Here is an 18,821-nt window from a genome sequence, read left to right as displayed (position 1 = left end):
CCATAGTTGGCTACAGAATTGTAGTCAAAAAGTGCTTATCAGTGGTTCCTTCTCAAACTGTGGGGAGGTAACAAGCGGAGTACCACAAGGCTTGGTTCTGGGCCCACTGTTCTTCAACATTTTTATTAATGACTTGGATGAGGAGGTGCAGGGAATGCTTATCAGATTTGCAGATGATACAAACATTGGGAGTGATAGTGAATAACCTGGACGACAGAAACAAAGTAGAAAGGGATCTTGATAGGCTGGAGCATTGGGCTGAAAACGAACAGAATGAAATTTAATAGGGGTAAGTGCAAAGTTCTACATGTAGGAAAAAGAAATGAAATGCACAGTTATAAGATGAGGGATACCTGGCTCAGCAATACTACATGCAAGAAGGATCTTGGAATTGTTGTTGATCACAAGCTGAATATGAGCAAGCCATTAGTGTGATGTGGCTGCAAAACAGGGAAATGTTATTTTAGACTGCATTAACAGAAGGATGGTTTCCAAACTGCATGAAGTACTAGTTCCCCTCTATTCAGCACTGGTTAGGCCCCATCTTGAGAACTGCATCCAGTTTTGGACACTTTAAGAAGGATGCAGACAAACTGGAACAGGTTCAGAGGGGGGCAACAAGGATGATGAGGGGACTGGATACAAAGCCCTAAGAGAAGAACTGGGGATGTTTACATTGAGAAGAGAAGATTGGACTGAGGGGAGATATGATAGCACTCTTCAAGTACTTGAAAGGTTGTCACAGAGGAGGACTAGGATCTTTGATCGATCATCCCAGAATGCAGGAGATGTAATAATGGGCTCAAATTACAGGAAGCCAGATTTCAGCTGAACAGTTAGGAAAAACGTCCTAACTGCTAGAGCAGTATGACAGTGGAAACAATTACTTAGGAAGGTGGTGGACTCTCCAGTGCTGGAGGCAAATGGCCCTTCTAATTTCCTGTTTGTGAGTCTAAATTCTTTTAATTGGAACTGATTGATTCTGGTCCAGACAGTGTCAGAGAGAGGACTGGATAGGATATGGGAGGTGTGTATACAGTGGTGGCTGGTGCCTACTTAACATGGTGGGGTTACTAAGAAGTCATGGGGGTGTGCCCAAGTTGTTCTGATTTTCTGTCCGTCCTCCTCCCTCGCAAAGTCACTGTAGACACTTAAACATTGCAGTTTTACAAATAGCACCTAACTAACTTGAAAAATGTCTGTCTTTGGTTCAGAAGGGCCCCTGCAGTCACAGTTGTTTCTCTGCTGGGAGACACATTATGTAGCTTCCACCTGGTTCTCATTCTCTCTCTATCCTGCTCCTTTGCAAAGAAAAAGTGGGCACTTGAACATTGCAGTTTTATTGATAATGTTGGTTCAGAAGGGGTCACTGCTACCACATTTTCTAGTGTGGATTTATGCCAGAATAACCATACATTACTTAGAGATAAGCCCTCGCTGAATTCCATGGGGATTGCTCCTTGGTAAGTATGTGCAGGATTGCAACTTGAATTGGTTAGTCTTAAATTTGCCACAAAAGAATGTTAAAAAGGACCACATCCATTTCCAGACCTATGGACAAATATTATTTCCCCCCTACCCCAGCCTATTTAAGTGGACTTGGATTATGGAGATGACAGTTAAAATCACCTCTCAGCCAGGAAACTTACTGTGTGATCTTTTGCCAGTCTCTGTCTCTCAGCCTAACTAACCTACATGAATGCCATCTTGGGCTCCGTGGAGAAAAAGTGGATTGAATATAAATGTAATACTGATAAATAAGGAATATGCAAATTTAAAAAATCCATCTCAAGTCTGCCTGTCCCTGATTTTGCATTGTATGATGTATTATCAAACATTTATCTTTAAGACCTGAATGCCCAACTAACGGATGGTAGTAAAAGACTGTTCTTAATTTTTTTTTCATTGGCGATCACTTGTGGCCGAGTAAGATTGTCTTCCAAGATAAGGTCTTTAACAGTGTGTCCGTAAGTGACTGTGGAGGCCAATTCTGGATCCACACAGCCTCCCACAGTGAGGACATAGGTTTCCAGATGAAAGATGATCGTGATGAGGATTTGTTTGACGTGCCTTCCGCTTAGCTCGTTTGTCCCATTCGCCCTGTATTTGTGCTTCTTCAAAGTCCGCAGCACCTTTGATAATAGCCGACCTCCATTTGGGATGTTCATGGGCCAAGACTTCCCAGTTCTCGATGTTCATGTTACATTTTTTTAGATTTGCTTTAAGACCATCTTTAAGCCTCCTTTGCCGTCCATCGATGTTCCATTTTCCATCCTTAAGTTGGGAGTAAAGTAGCTTCTTTGGAAGACGGTGATTAGGCATTCGAACAACATGGCTGGTCCAGCAGAGTTGATGTTGAAGGATCATTGTTTCAACACTGGTAGTCTTTGCTTCTTCCAAAACGCTAACATTAGTTCGTCTATCTTCCCAAGTAATTTGCAGAATTTTCTGGAGGCAGCGTTGGTGGAATCTTTCAAGAAGTTGGGAGTGGTGTTTATAAATGGTCCATGTTTCACAGACGTACAGTAAGGTCAGTGGTACAATGGCTTTGTAAATAAGCATTTTTGTCTCCCTGCGAATATCTTGGTCCTCGAACACTCTATGCTTCATTCGGGAGAATGCGGCACTTGCAGAGCTCAGACAGTGTTGAATTTCAGCATCGATGTCAGCTTTTACAGAGAGATGGCTGCTGAGATAGGGGAAGTGATCAACGTTCTTCAACGTCACACCATTAAACTGGATTGATGGTGCTACAGAGGGACTAGTTCGCACCTGTTGATGAAGCACTTTGGGGTTTTTTTTAATATTAAGTGAGAGCCCAAGCACTCCATATGCTTCTGCGAAGACATTTAGGATAGTTTGAAGATCTTTTTCTGAATGTGCAGAGACTGCATTATCATCGGCATATTGCAGTTCTACGACAGAGGTTGTAATTACCTTAGTTTTTGCTTTCACCCTACTGAGATTAAAGAGCTTTTCATCTGTTCGATATATGATGTCCATACCATTAGGAAGTTTCCCCTCAATAAGGTGTAGAATCATAGCAATGAAGATAGCAAATAAGGTAGGAGCAATGACGCGTCCCTGTTTTACACCTGATCCGACTCTGAATGGATTGCTCTGAAAGCCATTGTTGTCCAAAATTGTTGCTGTCATGTTGTCATGAATGAGTTGCAGAATATTCACAAATTCATCAGGGCATCCAGTTTTCAGAAGGATGGTCCAGAGAGCAGTTCACTTCACAGTGTCAAAGGCCTTAGTCAGATCAATAAATGCCATATATAAAGGTCGATTCTGCTCCCGGCATTTTTCATGTCCACTGCCCCCCTTGAAGGGCGGAAACCATTTTGAGATTCGGGGATGACATCCTCTGAGATCGGCAGGAGGTGATTTGCGAGGATCCTTGCAGGGATTTTACCTGCGGTAGCAAAAAGAGAGATACCTCGATAGTTCCCGCAATCTGTTCTATCACCCTTCTTTAAAGGGTGATAATTATGGCATCCCTAAAGTCGTCCGGGATCTCCTCCCTCATCCAAATTTTTTCAATGAGCTTATGAAGTTTTTGTGTAAGTTCAGGCCCACCTTCTTTAAAGACTTCAGCAGGAATCCCATCAGGTCCACTAGGTTTGTTGTTCTTCATTTGATTGATGGCTTTACTGACTTCATTCAAATTAGGGGATACTGCAAGCTCATCTCTAGTTTGTTGTTGTGGAATTTGCAAGAAAACCTCATAAGCCATGATAGAGTTATGATTGAGGAGGTCGTGGTAATGCTCTTTCCAGTGCAGTGCAATAGACTCTTTATCCTTAAGAAGTTTGCTACCATCATTGAACATAAGAGATCTGTACCGTAATTTGTTGGTCCGTAGACTACGCCAATGCCATGACTCCCCCACGGCCGGACACTTTGGGGTCTTTAACACTATACAAGCAGTAACCAGGGAATTCTGGTGTCCCCGGGTGAAAAAAGATGTGGAGCATTATGTTCGATCTTGTCCCACCTGCACGAGGACCAAACATGCTACTGGGCGGCCGGCAAGGTTGTTGGAGCCCCTTCCCACTCCACAAGGACCCTGGCGAATGGTTACCATGGACTTTATTACAGATCTCCCTCCTTCCCAAGGGAAAACTACCGAATTGGTAGTGGTGGATGCCTTCACGAAGATGGCACATTTAATCCCGTGTTCTGGACTCCCAAATGCCCAAGAAACTTCCCGTTTGTATGTGCAGCAGGGGTACCGGCTGCACGGTGTGCCAGACAATTTGGTCTCAGACAGAGGAACCCAATTTACAGTACGCTTCTGGCAAGCATTGTGACGTTTATTGCAGAGTGAGCTATGACTGTCTTCCGCACATCACCCCCAAACAGATGGGCAGTCAGAAAGGGTGAGTGCTGTTTTACAGCAGTATCTTCGTTGCTACATAAATTACCATCAAGATAATTGGGTGTCCTATTTGCCTTTAGCAGAGTTTGTGTATAATAATGTTGTGCATTCTCACACGCAACAGACTCCTTTCTTTGCCAACCTAGGATACCACCCCCGAACGTTTGCGGTTCCTTGAGACAGTCCCTCCGTCCTGGCCGCAGAAGACTTTGTGCAGGAACTCCAAGCCATGCAACAGCTGCTTAAGGAACAGTTGGAGTGAGCCAAGGCGGTTTACAAGCGAGCTGCCGAGCAGCAACGTCAAGAGGCCCACCATACAAGTGGGAGACAAGATGTGGCAATCCATGCGTTATTTGCCCACGTCAGGCCGTTGCCATAAATTACAGGACTGGAGAGTAGGACTTTTCGAGGTGGAAGCACAGATTAACCCAGTGGCTTATAGACTCAAGTTGCCCCCCACTTTCAAGATATACCCGGTGTTTCACCAGGTGCTGCTAACGGTGGACTATCCTCTTGATCCTCATCGCCTGCGATCCGAGCCAGTTCCGCCTCTGCTAGTGGAGGGACAGGAGGAATACGAGGTAGAACAAATATTGGACTCACGGAAGCGCAGAGGGCGCCTCCAGTATTTGATTCATTGGAAAGGGTATGATCAGTCTGAACATTCGTGGGAAACTGCAGAGGATGTGCACACCCCGGATTTGGTGAGAGACTTCCATGAAGCTTATCCAGAAAAGCCCAGACCTCGGGGGAGGCAGAGTAAGTGCATGGAGGGGGGGATGATGTTGAGGCCCAGCTCTTTTGCGAGGTCCAGGGAGGGGAAAAGCATGAGTTTCAGGTTCCCCAGCTGTCAGAAGGCGCGGAGGAACCAGTAGTTGTTGAGTCTTCTCAAGACCTTGGGGAAGGGAGTGGGTTTCATGTCATGCCAATTCCCACGGAAGGCGCTGCCTCCGAAGAGGACAGCGCACAGCCCCTAGACATGCCAGGAGAGCAGTCGGGCGATGTTTTGGAGCGTGTACTCACTCCCCCTTTGCCAAGCGGCTTCCAGGATGCTTCAAACACTTTCCCGCCCCCTGACCTCAAGCCTGCTGTTAAAGAGCCAGTTCCTTCAGATGAGTTGATGGAAGCTCACCCCCCTTCACCTCGCTCCAGGTGCCGTGAGAAAAGGACGGAGCAGAGGGAGGTTTTGCGAAGGATTACGCTCTAAAACGTTTCCTACTTAAGACTGCAGCTCCTGGGTTTGGGTGCTGAGACAACTTGTTCCATACGCCACAGAGCATGTGTAGAGTTTAGTTAGGGACCTGAGTGAGTTAGCATAGAGACCTGTATGAAGCGTTCTGCTTTTGATGTATCAATTAGTTTAATAAAACAGGAATTACTCCCACCTTCGACTCCGTCTTGTGGCTCCCGCCCTGGGCAGGACAGACTCATTAAGCGTTCAGTTTTTTCATTTCTGTTTTTATTCTTTGTCACTCTCTGTCCCCCCTTCCATATATACTAAACTGTAAAGCTCTTCCTCAATATACCAACCGCCTTCTACCTGTTGCCTGCAAAGAATATGGTTCAAGTGTGAGGACCTATGGCCTTCAGGAAACCACTCTGAGAATGTTCAGAACCAATGTATGATACTAAAATAGGCTAAGGCTACTAAGTTGGGCTGTTCCTCAAGCTGTCCAGACTCATCCCTAATTTGCTACAACAGATGGAGTAGGAGTCTTCCTAGGAGGGTTGACAGGCAGGCAGACCAAGGGGAGGGACATCTTTGCCCTCTTTTGAATTAGGATTGGCTGAGTGATGCAGAGAGCTGATTGGCCAGAGAACTAGATTGATAGAAATTTCTGCAGAACTTTTCTGAGTTAAAATAGAAGTATAATATGTGTGTGGAACAAGAAAGTGTCTGTGGCTTTGAGGATTGTGGGGGAGGGATTTTTTAAACAATTGCTTGACATTCTCATTGGGAGGGCTGCGCCTCAGTAGTCCAGCCTCCACTGCATGCATAGACCTTACATTCCTGCAACCATTGATTCAGGTGCTGCCCTCTTGAGCAATAGAAAACAAAATTGCCCTATCTATGTGACCGCCCTTCAAATATTTGAAAATTGCTATCATATTGCCTCTTTTCTCAGGCTCCTCATCCTTGTCAGCCTCTGGACATGTTCCAGTTTGTTGATATCCTCCTTAAACTTCTGTGCCCAGAATTGTATACAATACTGCAGGTGACTCTGACCAAAACAAAATAAAGCGACACTGTAACTTCTCGCAATCTGGATGCTTGATTTCTGTGGATCCAACCTAAAATTGCATTAAACTTTTTAGCTGCTGCATTCCTTTGCTGTCTCATATTTAGTTTATGGTCTACTAAAACCACTGGCGCAGAGTGGTAAGCGGCGGTAACGCAGCCGAAGCTCTGCTCACGGGCGGAGTTCGATTCCAACGGAAGGAGGAAGTCGAATCTCCAGTAAAAGGGGTCGAGGTCCGCTACCCGGCATATGCTGGGGGGTAAAGAAAGGCCGGGGTAGGAACTGGCAATCCCACCCCATATATACGGTCTGTGTAGTAAACGTCGCAAGACATCACCGTAAGAGTTGGAAACGACTCACACTATAAGTGCGGGTACACCTTTACCTTTTTTAAGCCTTTATATTCCAGCCCAATTACCAAGATCATCTGGAGAAGTACTGCTAGTTGTCCCCTGTGTGTTACAGAAGTCAGCTGGCCTCAACCACAAGCCAGGCATTTAGTGTTGCTGGTCCCTCTGTGACCCTCCGTGGCACAGCGTGGTAAGTGGCAGTAACACAGCCGAAGCTGTGCTCACGGCCGGAGTTCGATTCCAGCGGAAGGAGGAAGTCGAATCTCCGGTAAAAGGGGTCAAGGTCCGCTCAGCCTTCCATCCATCCGTGGTTGGTAAAATGAGTACCCGGCATATGCTGGGGGGTAAAGAAAGGCCGGGGAAGGAACTTGCAATCCCACCCCATATATACGGTCTGCCTAGTAAACGTCGCAAGATGTCACCCTAAGAGTCGGAAACGACTCGCACTACAAGTGCGGGGACACCTTTACCTTTTATGTATTGCACCCATTATCTCTTTAAACTTGTTTGAAATCAGCTTTCCTGAAATCCAGGGTGCACATTTGACTGCTCAGGTTTCCATTTTCCTCACTATCATGAATCCCTAGATGATGTGGTCACCTCCACACAATATTCCCTGCAACATTAATCTTATCAATAATAATATAATAAAATTTTATTTGTTAGTCGCCTATCAATTAACAGCCACTCTAGGCGACGTACATTTCCAATAAAATACAATATAAAACCACTAAAAACATACTCAACCATTAAAAACACCACTCTTTCAAGTGGTCAGCAACATAAAAAACCTAACCCTCCCCAGAAGTGCCATAGGCCTGTCTGAGCAGCCAGGTTTTTAAGGCTCGGTGAAAGCCTATCAAGGAGGGGGCATGGCGGAGATCGAAAGGAAGGGTGTTCCAGAGGGTGGGAGCCACAATTGAAAATGCCCACTCTCTGGTTCGCACCAGCCTAGCTTTTTCAGCTGGGGGAGAGAAGGTCTTGTGTGGCTGATATAGTTAGGCGGCCTAATTGGTGATGCTGGAGGCGCTCCTTAAGATAAACTGGGCCGAAACCGTATAGAGCTTTAAAGGTCAGTACCAGCACCTTGAATTGGGCCCAGTAAACAACTGGTAACCAGTGTAGATCTATTAACACTGGTGTGATGTGATCACGGTGACGACAGTTCCCAATTAAACGAGCTGCCGCATTCTGTATCAGCTGTAATTTCCGGATCGTCTTCAAGGGCAGCCCCACGTAGAGCGCATTACAGTAGTCTAAGCGAGAGGAGACCAGGGCATGTACCACTCGTGGGAGCAGGTGGACAGGAAGGTAGGGACGCAGCTTCCGTATCAGATGAAGTTGATACCAAGCTGCCTGGCTCACTGCCAAAACCTGGGCCTCCATGGACAGTTGGGAGTCGAGAATGACCCCGAGGCTGCGGACCTGGTGTTTCAGGGGTAATTTTACTCCATTAAGTACCAGGTCTATATCTCCCAACTTATTCTTATCTCCGACGAGCAATACCTCGGTCTTATCAGGGTTTAGTTTCAGCCTATTCCTTCCCATCCATTCACTAACGGATTCCAGGCACTTGGACATGGTATCTACAGCCAACCTTGGTGAGGACTTAAACAAGAGATAGAGTTGAGTGTCATCCACATATTGGTGACACTGCAGCCCAAATCTCCTGATGATGGCCCCCAGTGGTTTTACATAGGTGTTGAATAGCATGGGGGAGAGGATAGAACCCTGTGGCACTCCACAATTGAGAGGCCAAGGGTCTGAGATCTCCTCCCCCAAAGCCACCTGTTGGTGCCTGTCAGAAAGATAGGAACGGAGCCACTGTAAAACGGTGCCCCCTATTCCTAATCCTTCCAGGCGATCTAAGAGGATACTGTGGTCAACAGTATCGAAAGCCGCTGAGAGGTCCAGGAGGACGAGGAGGGTATGTTCTCCCCTATCCAACGCCCTCCTCATATCATCCACCAGGGCGACCAAGGCTGTTTCAGTTCCATGTCCAGTCCTGAAACCCGACTGGAATGGATCCAAATAATTTGTTTCATCCAAGTGTGCCTGCAACTGTTTGGCCACCACTCGCTCAATCACCTTGCCCAAGAATGGTAAGTTAGAGACTGGGCGGAAGTTGTTTAACTCTTGAGGATCCAAGGAGGACTTTTTCAAGATGGGATTGATTATTGCCTCCTTGAGGGCTGATGGCATTGCACCCTCTTCCAAGGATGCATTTACCACTGCCTTGATCCTTTCGCTCAGCCTCTCTTTACAGCTCATAATGAGCCATGATGGGCAAGGATCTAGTAGACACGTGGTTGGCTTCACAGTCGAGAGCACCTTGTCCACTTCCTCAGAAGGAAGAGGCTGAAAACGATCCCATCGGACCGGAATGCAACTGGCCGACTCTAGCTCACTTCCTGTATCCACAGCGTACGGAATCATACTTTAAGTGTTTAGCAAATATGTTGCAGGAGGCTTTGGAGTGTTCTATGGGTTTCTGGGCAACTGGACCGACCAGGCTTTGGACCACTTGGAACAACCTCCTGGGACAACACTCTGCGGACGCAATAGAGGCAGCAAAGAAATCTCTCTTCGTTGCCTTTGTTGCCACCTGGTAGGCAGCTATTGCTGCTCTAACCGGTGTCCGATCATCTTCAGAGCAGGATTTCCGCCACCGGTGCTCTAATCGTCTCACCTCCTGTCTCAGACCCCACAACCGTGGTATATACCAGGGTGCTATCTGAGTTCTATTCAGGGGGAGAGGACGTTTCGGAGCCACCCGGTTTATTGCCCTGGTGATCTCCCCATTCCATTCCATCACCAGGGCTTCAACCGGGCGTCCTTCAGCAGGCTCCAAAACTCCCAGCGCATTCAGGAATCCTATAGGATCCATCAGGCGTCTGGGGCGGACCATCCTAATCGGTCCTTGTCCCCTGCGGAGGGTGTGTGGCATTGAGAGGTCTATATTCACCAGGTAGTGATCTGACCATGACACGGGGTAAGAGAAAACAGGCCCCATTTTCAGAGCATTTTCCTCCCCTCTCGAGATGAACACAAGATCTAGAGCATGACCGGCTACATGGGTGGGCCCTATAGTACTGAGGTGCAGTTCCCAGGAAGTCATGGTTTATCAACCAGTTCTTTCCTGTTGGTGTGGAGCTGGTCTTCTGATCTTCTGGAGGATGAAATTATCAGCTAAGCAAATCAGGAATTTAGAACTTCCATCCTTAGCAGAGTTTGATTTCTGACAGATCCCATATCCCGCTTTTAAAAAAGAAGATAAGGTTGCTATGTGGTAAAGTTAGCATAATACATTTAATGGAAACTTCCCAAGACAAAACACTTGAGAGACTCCTAATCTATCTCATTTTCTGATAGTTGCTGTTGATTACTCATTCAAGGTTCCACTGTTTTCATTGTCTAATGATATTCTCAGGAGTGAATTCTTAACATCTTAGTGATAATTGTAAACACATTCCTAACATTTCCATACAGAATGAATTTGCAATATAATACAATGTCTCAGTGCCATTATTCTTCATATTTGATATACATATGCTTTTATTAGTCAAAAGGCAGCATTCATTAAGCAGTTTTTATTGATTGATTGATTGATTGATTGCACTTGTATACCACCCCATAGCCGAAGTTCTCTGGGCGGTTTACAGCAATCAAAAACATTAAAACAAATATGCAATTTAAAACACATATTTTAAAAACAATTTCAAACACAATTTTAAAATTTAAAACAATATAAAAACAATTTCAAACACATGCTAAAATGCCTGGGAGAAGAGGAAAGTCTTGACCTGGCGCCAAAAAGATAACAGTGTTGGCGCCAGGCGCACCTCGTCAAGCACAGGTTCCACACGCAGGACCAGCCAGCCAGGCACAGCTTTGCAGTCTCAATGTGTGGATGAGACGATGGTGTCGGGTGGAAGGGTTCGGATTTGTTAGGCACTGGGGAACATTTTGGGACAAGCCGGGCCTGTACAAAAGGGACGGGCTCCACTTGAACCTGAATGGAACCAGACTGCTGGCACTTAAAATTAAAAAGGTGGCAGAGCAGCTTTTAAACTGATTGAGGGGGAAAACCCGACAGGAGCTGAGGAAGGTCCGGTTCGGAATAAACCTCCCCCCTGGGATAAAGACCAAACAAATGATGAAGTTTTAAAAGGGGTAGGCCTAGAAGTAGGCATTGTGAGAGCAGGGGCACAGGATATAAATTCAGAAGAGCAAAATTACCACAGGCCTAACCACAAGTGCCAAAGACCCTTGAAGAGAGACACTGCTTACAAGTGCCTGTATGCTAATGCTAGGAGCCTGCGAACCAAGATGGGAGAACTGGAGTGCTTGGTCTTAGAGGAGAGCATTGATATAGTGAGCATAACGGAGACCTGGTGGAATGGAGAAAACCAGTGGGATATGGTTATCCCTGGATATAAACTATATCGGAAGGACAGGGAAGGACGTATTGGTGGCGGAGTTGCTCTATATGTGAAAGAAGGCATTGAATCCAGCCAGCTTGAAACCCCAAAAGAGGCGGACTCCTCCACAGAATCGTTGTGGGTGGTGATACCATGCCCCAGGAGGGATTTAATTCTGGGGATGATCTATCGTCCCCCTGATCAAAATGCTCAGGGAGACCTTGAGATGAGATATGAAATTGAGGAAGCATCCAAACTAGGAAATGTGGTAGTAATGGGTGACTTCAACTACCCGGACATAGACTGGCCGCATATGTGTTCCAGTCATGACAAAGAAGCAAAATTTCTAGATATTCTAAATGACTATTCCCTAGACCAGTTGGTCATGGAACCGACCAGAGGGACGGCAACCCTGGACTTAATCCTCAGTGGGGACCGGGACCTGGTGCGAGATGTCAGTGTTGTCGAACCGATTGGGGTCAGTGACCCATAGTGCTATTAAATTAAACATACATGTAAATGGCCAATTGCCACGAAAATCCAACACGGTCACATTTGACTTCAAAAGAGGAAACTTCACAAAAATGAGGGGATTGGTAAAAAGAAAGCTGAAAAACAAAGTCCAGAGGGTCACATCACTCGAAAATGCTTGGAAGTTGTTTAAAAACGCTATATTAGAAGCTCAACTGGAGTGCATACCGCAGATCAGAAAAGGTACCGCCAGGGCCAAGAAGATGCCAGCATGGTTAACGAGCAAAGTCAAGGAAGCTCTTAGAGGCAAAAAGTCTTCCTTCAGAAAATGGAAGTCTTGTCCGAATGAAGAAAATAAAAAAGAACACAAACTCTGGCAAAAGAAATGCAAGAAGACAATAAGGGATGCTAAAAAAGAATTTGAGGAGCACATTGCTAAGAACATAAAAACCAACAACAAAAAATTCTATAAATACATTCAAAGCAGGAGACCATCTAGGGAGGCAATTTGGACCCTTGGATGATAAGGGAGTCAAAGGTGTACTAAAGGACGATAAGGAGATTGCAGAGAAGCTAAATGAATTCTCTGCATCTGTCTTCACAGTGGAAGATATAGGGCAGATCCCTGAACCTGAACTAACATTTGCAGGAAGGGATTCTGAGGAACTGAGACAAATAGTGGTAACGAGAGAGGAAGTTCTAGGCTTAATGGACAATATAAAAACTGACAAATCACCGGGCCCGGATGGCATCCACCCGAGAGTTCTCAAAGAACTGAAAGGTGAAATTGCTGATCTGCGAACTAAAATATGTAACTTGTCCCTCGGGTCCTCCTCCGTGCCTGAGGACTGGAAAGTGGCAAGTGTAACGCCAATCTTCAAAAAGGGATCCAGAGGGGATCCCGGAAATTACAGGCCAGTTAGCTTAACTTCTGTCCCTGGAAAACTGGTAGAAAGTATGATTAAAGCTAGATTAACTAAGCACATGGAAGAGCAAACCTTGCTGAAGCAGAGCCAGCATGGCTTCTGCAAGGGAAAGTCCTGTCTCAGTAACCTACTAGAATTCTTTGAGAGTGTCAACAAGCATATAGATGCTATTTCGCTAAGGGCGGTATATAAATTGTAATAAATAAATAAATAAATAAATAAATAAATAGAGGTGATCCAGTGGACATAGTGTACTTAGACTTTCAAAAAGTGTTTGACAAGGTACCTCACCAAAGACTTCTGAGGAAGCTTAGCAGTCATGGAATAAGAGGAGAGGTCCTCTTGTGGATAAGGAATTGGTTAAGAAGCAGAAAGCAGAGAGTAGGAATAAACGGACAGTTCACCCAATGGAGGGCTGTAGAAAGTGGAGTCCCTCAAGGATCGGTATTGGGACCTGTACTTTTCAACTTGTTCATTAATGACCTAGAATTAGGAGTGAGCAGTGAAGTGGCCAAGTTTGCTGACGCCACTAAATTGTTCAGGGTTGTTAAAACAAAAAGGGATTGCGAAGAGCTCCAAAAAGACCTCTCCAAACTGAGTGAATGGGCGGAAAAATGGCAAATGCAATTCAATATAAACAAGTGTAAAATTATGCATATTGGAGCAAAAAATCTTAATTTCACATATATGCTCATGGGGTCTGAACTGGCGGTGACCGACCAGGAGAGAGACCTCGGGGTTGTAGTGGACAGCATGATGAAAATGTCGACCCAGTGTCCGGCAGCTGTGAAAAAGGCAAATTCCATGCTAGGGATAATTAGGAAAGGTATTGAAAATAAAACAGGCGATATCATAATGCCGTTGTATAAATCTTTGGTGCGGTCGCATTTGGAATACTGTGTACAGTTCTGGTTGCCTCATCTGAAAAAGGATATTATAGAGTTGGAAAAGGTTCAGAAGAGGGCAACCAGAATGATCAAGGGGACGGAGCGACTCCCTTATGAGGAAAGGTTGCAGCATTTGGGGCTTTTTAGTTTAGAGAAAAGGCGGGTCAGAGGAGACCTGATAGAAGTGTATAAAATTATGCATGGCATTGAGAAAGTGGATAGAAAAAAGTTCTTCTCCCTCTCTCATAATACTAGAACTTGTGGACATTCAAAGAAGCTGCATGTTGGAAGATTCAGGACAGACAAAAGGAAGTACTTCTTTACTCAGTGCATAGTTAAACTATGGAATTTGCTCCCACAAGACACAGTAACGGCCACCAGCTTTGATGGCTTTAAAAGAAGATTAGACAAATTCATGGAGGACAGGGCTATCAATGGCTACTAGCCATGATGGCTGTGCTCTGCCACCCTAGTCAGAGGCAGCATGCTTCTGAAAACCAGTTGCCGGAAGCCTCAGGAGGGGAGAGTGTTCTTGCACTCGGGTCCTGCTTGCGGGCTTCCCCCAGGCACCTGGTTGGCCACTGTGAGAACAGGATGCTGGACTAGATGGGCCACTGGCCTGTTCCAGCAGGCTCTTCTTATGTTCTTATGTTCTTATGACATCATTCCATTATTTGGGGGCCACCACTGAGAAGGCCCTCTCCCTTGTTGCCACCTTCCGAGCTTCCCTTGGAGTAGGCACCTGGAGAAGGGCCTTTGATCTTGAATGTAGTGTACGGGTGGGTTCGTATCGGGAGAGGCGTTCCATCAGGTATTGTGGTCCCAAGTTGTGTAAGGCTTTATAGGTCAAAACCAGCACCTTGAATTGAGCTCTGAAACATACAGACAGCAAATGCAAGCGGGCCAGAATCGGTTTTATATGTTCAGACCGTCTGGTCCCTGTTACCAATCTGACTGCTGCATTTTGCACAAGCTTCAGTTTTCGAACCATCTTCAAAGGCAGCCCTACGTAGAGTGCATTGCAGTAATCTAATTTGGAGGTTACCAGAGCATGCACAACTGAAGCCAGGTTATCCCTGTCCAGATAGGGGTGTAGCTGGGCCACCAACCGAAGTTGGTAGAAAGCACTCCGTGCCACCAAGGCTACCTGAGCCTCAAGTGACAGAGATGGTTCTAGGAGAACCCCCAAGCTACGAACCTGCTCCTTCAGGGGGAGTGCAACCCCATCCAGAACAGGTTGGACATCCACCATCCGGTCAGAAGAACCACCCACTAGCAGCATCTGAGTCTTGTCTGGATTGAGCCTCAGTTTATTAGCCCTCATCCAGTACATTGTCGCAGCCAGGCACCGGTTCAGCACATTGACAGCCTCACGTGAAGAAGATGAAAAGGAGAAGTAGAGCTGCGTGTCATCAGCATACTGATGGGAACGCACTCCAAAGCTCCTGATGACCGCACCCAATGGTTTCATGTAGATGTTGAACAGCATGGGGGACAGAACTGACCCCTGCGGAACCCCATACTGGAGAGTCCAGTGTGCCGAGCAGTGTTCCCCAAGCACCACCTTCTGGAGGCGACCTGCCAAGTAGGAATGGAAGCACCGCAATGGAGTACCTTCCACTCTCAACTCAGCTAGTCTCCCCAGAAGGATGCCATGGTTGATGGTATCGAAAGCCGCTGAGAGATCAAGGAGAATCAGCAGAGTCACACTCCTCCTGTCTCTCTCCCGACAACAGCCCTTCCTCCCAGCAGGAGCCCAAAGTTGAAAGTGTTGCATTTAAATCTTGTACATAGTGGGCTGTATTCAATATTAGTCCTACTCAGAGTAATTCCAGTGAAATTAATAGTCATGAGGAGGTTAGGGTCCATTAATTTCAGTAGGTTACTGTGAGTAGAACTTGGTTGGATACAACCCAATATTGTAATTTAAAACAATTTCTATCAACCTTCCATGTTTGTCACCTTAATGCTGCTCCCTCTTGATGGTTTTGGTTTGTTACGTTAATACTGTTTGATTATAACAATTGTTTTATGAATGGTTTAATGTATATCTTTTTATATATTTTGTGATGTTTATTGTAAGTCACCTTGAACACATTTTGGAACAAAGCAGGATATAAGATTTTAAAATAAGTTCATCATACCAAATTTCATACAGCAAATGCAAAAGAACATGCTGAGTTAAATCAATAAAAGCTTGTGGGTTGCTCAACATTTGTTTGAGCAGTGAGAGTGACTGCAGCCCTAATACTCAATCAGACTTTCGTATCCGTTGAGTGCAGAGTAAGGTAATTGAGAGAAGGGGTTTCTTTTGGTGCTGGGTGGGTAGCCTTGCTGCAGGGCAAGAAGCCCTCTCCTTGCTTGATGTTGTGTCTGTTTTCCAGTGCTGTGGAAGAAAAAGACAAGGGAATGTTCTTCAAATGGCAGCAGCTGGGGGCATTGCTGCAGAGGACATCCTTGCTTTATTTAAAAGGATGTCAACATTCTAAAATTAGCCAACAAGAATACAGCTTGAGGGTTAGCCAAAATGTTAAAAGTGCATACATTTAAAAATTGAACGTCTTCAAACTCATTATATAAAGAAAAAAATCAATTGCTAACATTCTACGATGGTAGGAAATGTATTTGTGAACTTTTAAAATCTTACCTTTTCCTGTTAGATATGCCCGTGGAATAATTCTTTCGACTGTGTCCAAATAATTTGAGGTTCCAGGTTCTATGGATATCCAAACTCATACTTCGGAATACATTTAATATTTAGTTCATCATTAGCTTTAATTGCTTTGCCTTTTGAATTAAAACACATTTGTTTGGGGGATGCCAGCGCCTAGGCATTTCAAATATTCTCTGGCCTTTCAATGGTCAGTAAGTAATAGAGTATTTGTGTAGTCACTGACTTTTTTCTTTGGATGTCTGTTGGAGGTTATTTGTAGATTAGCTAGGTATATTTGAATTAGTTTACAGAAGCGAGCACTTATTTGTGAGGACAGTAATCCAGGCAGTGCAGGTCAGTATTCCAAAAGGATAGCCTGTCATTGATTATCCTTTAGTAATTGGATATGAGTTTAGCAGATGAGGTTCCAGCTTGCTAGAAGTCTCCAATTCAGTTATAAGTGCATTAGGAACTAAGCTGTGTGTATCATGTCAGCAAACTGATCTTTTTTGAAAAGACCTCAGGCAATTGGTCAAGAGTGAGCCTGGTATTGATAATACAAAGCTTGTTTGTTTTATCATCATCCTTGGAGTGGAGCATTCCATCTCCATCTGATGCCCTCAGGACAGGATAGATCTTAATATTGCTTTTCAGTTGGTTCTCCTAGGCAGAAAAATCAATGTGAGTTGTTAATTACATCTGTATTGATTTTGATTTGGCATACTGTAGTAGTTCAAATAAACCCGGGTAAAACTTTTTCAGGCATCAGCAATTGTACAGAAAATGAAATCAGATTTTTAGAGGAAGGTCTTTTAAAAAATAACACAATCTGCTCCAGCTCCACTAGGAATCTAGAAAGTTGGCGTGACACTGTGCTAGTTTACCACAGGAGCCATCCCCCCCCCCAAAAAAAGTGAGAAGGGGCTGGGCAAACTATGATAATTTTCTGGTTGTACATTTGCCATTAGTCCATCAGTCAATGGATCGGTGGTGCCATCTTCCATCACTACACAAACATTGCTAGTTATTGATAATGAGTTCAGTTTATCATGTCAGGAAAATTACAGATTTCTGCACCAGGATTTACTTCTACATTTGAACTTCTCCCCTCCCCACAACAATTCAAGTGTTCTGAAATTATTTTCCTAAAATGGCATCAGAATTTCTCTGCTTTAGTAGCTCCTGGGGCAGCTGCTGAAAACTGTATCAAAGATACAATTCTTGCCTACTGCTTAAAATATGAATTGTCCACCCTTGCCTAGAAGCAGTGCTGGAAGGGGAGGAAGGTGTTAGTTCCCAGGATACAAGTTCCTTTGTTTGCAGGGGGGATGCATAGGCAAAGGTAATGCATATGCATTATCTCCCTGGTGCAGAGTCAGCCTACCCTGAATCTTCCGCTTTGTCTCACAGCCAGATTGTTTCTGGAGAAATGAGCCAGCTGTGAAGGGAGAGGGCTGCTAGACCCATGCACTACCTGGATGGATGTCAGGAGGGTGCACGTGTGCCAGATACCCAGTGTGACCAAAACAAGACAGCAGTTGGCTGTCTTGTTGACACTAATGCCACTGCATACTATTATCTTAGAGCTTATTGAAAAAAACTCTGTGTATGAGTTGTATGGAGCATTAGTCACATCGTCCTCTCAGCAGTGAACATATGAATATATGAAGCTGTCTTACACCAAATTAGGCCCTTGGTACATTTACCATTATAGTTTATTTATATGTTGATAATGAAAGCAAACATATACTTTAAACTAGTGTAGTCTTCTGAAAAATAAGCTAGAAATTTCTGCATCATCATCATATTATTTCCTAATCTTTCTTTGAACCATAATCTGTATTTCAAGCTAGAAATACAATTTTTACCAGTTAATGGTTGATTTCATAGCAACACCATTTGGGGTTTAGGCTCAGTTCAGTGTTGTGCTCATAACGTCTTGCTTTTAGCATGGCATGTGCACAAGAAGGAGCTGCCTCCTACACTTCCCCACTTCTCTTCCTGTGCATCCAGCAGGTGGACTTCAGCAGCATTTAGTTCCTCTTTCTCTTAAAATTGACTTATCTTGTTAGTTTGGCAAGTCATCATCAGAAACTATGGATGAAGTTGACTTGTTTTGAAACTGATCAGAATTCGTTAATTGCCTATGTTAAGTAAGGTCCCACAGCAAGTGACCCTAATGAGAAAAGGAGTCCAAGATGGGTGGGAGTTTCTAATAAAGGAAATTCTAAAGGTACAATTGCAAACAATTCCAGCATGGCAAAAAGGTGGAAGACAGTAGAAGAAGTCTGTGTGGCTCCACAAAAAGCTTAGAGGTGACCTGAAAACATAAAGGACACATACAGGGAATGGAAGGGAGGCCAGGCCACAAAGGAAGAGTACAGACAGGTAGCAAAGAATTGCAGGGATGGTTCCACGAAGGCTAAAGTCCCAGGCTATGGTCTGAAGGCACATAAGGCCAGCTGCAGGATCATGTCTGGTCTGCCTGG

At 44.8% G+C, this 18,821-nt stretch overlaps 2 protein-coding genes across 7 annotated transcripts in view; both read left to right on the top strand.

Moving 5' to 3' along the window:
- Window positions 1-18,821, top strand: part of TCF12 (transcription factor 12) — a 367,927-nt gene that overhangs the window by 202,282 nt on the left and 146,824 nt on the right. The gene's annotated exons all lie outside the window — the stretch shown is intronic.
- LOC133369836 (uncharacterized) lies at window positions 2,441-5,815 on the top strand. The gene is made up of 2 exons (XM_061595506.1): window positions 2,441-2,530; window positions 4,531-5,815. The coding sequence occupies exons 1-2, from the start codon at window positions 2,501-2,503 to the stop codon at window positions 5,257-5,259; spliced, it is 759 nt and encodes a 252-aa protein (XP_061451490.1). The 5' UTR covers window positions 2,441-2,500; the 3' UTR covers window positions 5,260-5,815.

This window comes from Rhineura floridana, chromosome 14 (assembly GCF_030035675.1).
Source record: "Rhineura floridana isolate rRhiFlo1 chromosome 14, rRhiFlo1.hap2, whole genome shotgun sequence".
NCBI lineage: Eukaryota > Metazoa > Chordata > Lepidosauria > Squamata > Rhineuridae > Rhineura > Rhineura floridana.
This window is presented reverse-complemented; position numbering and strand designations above follow the sequence as displayed.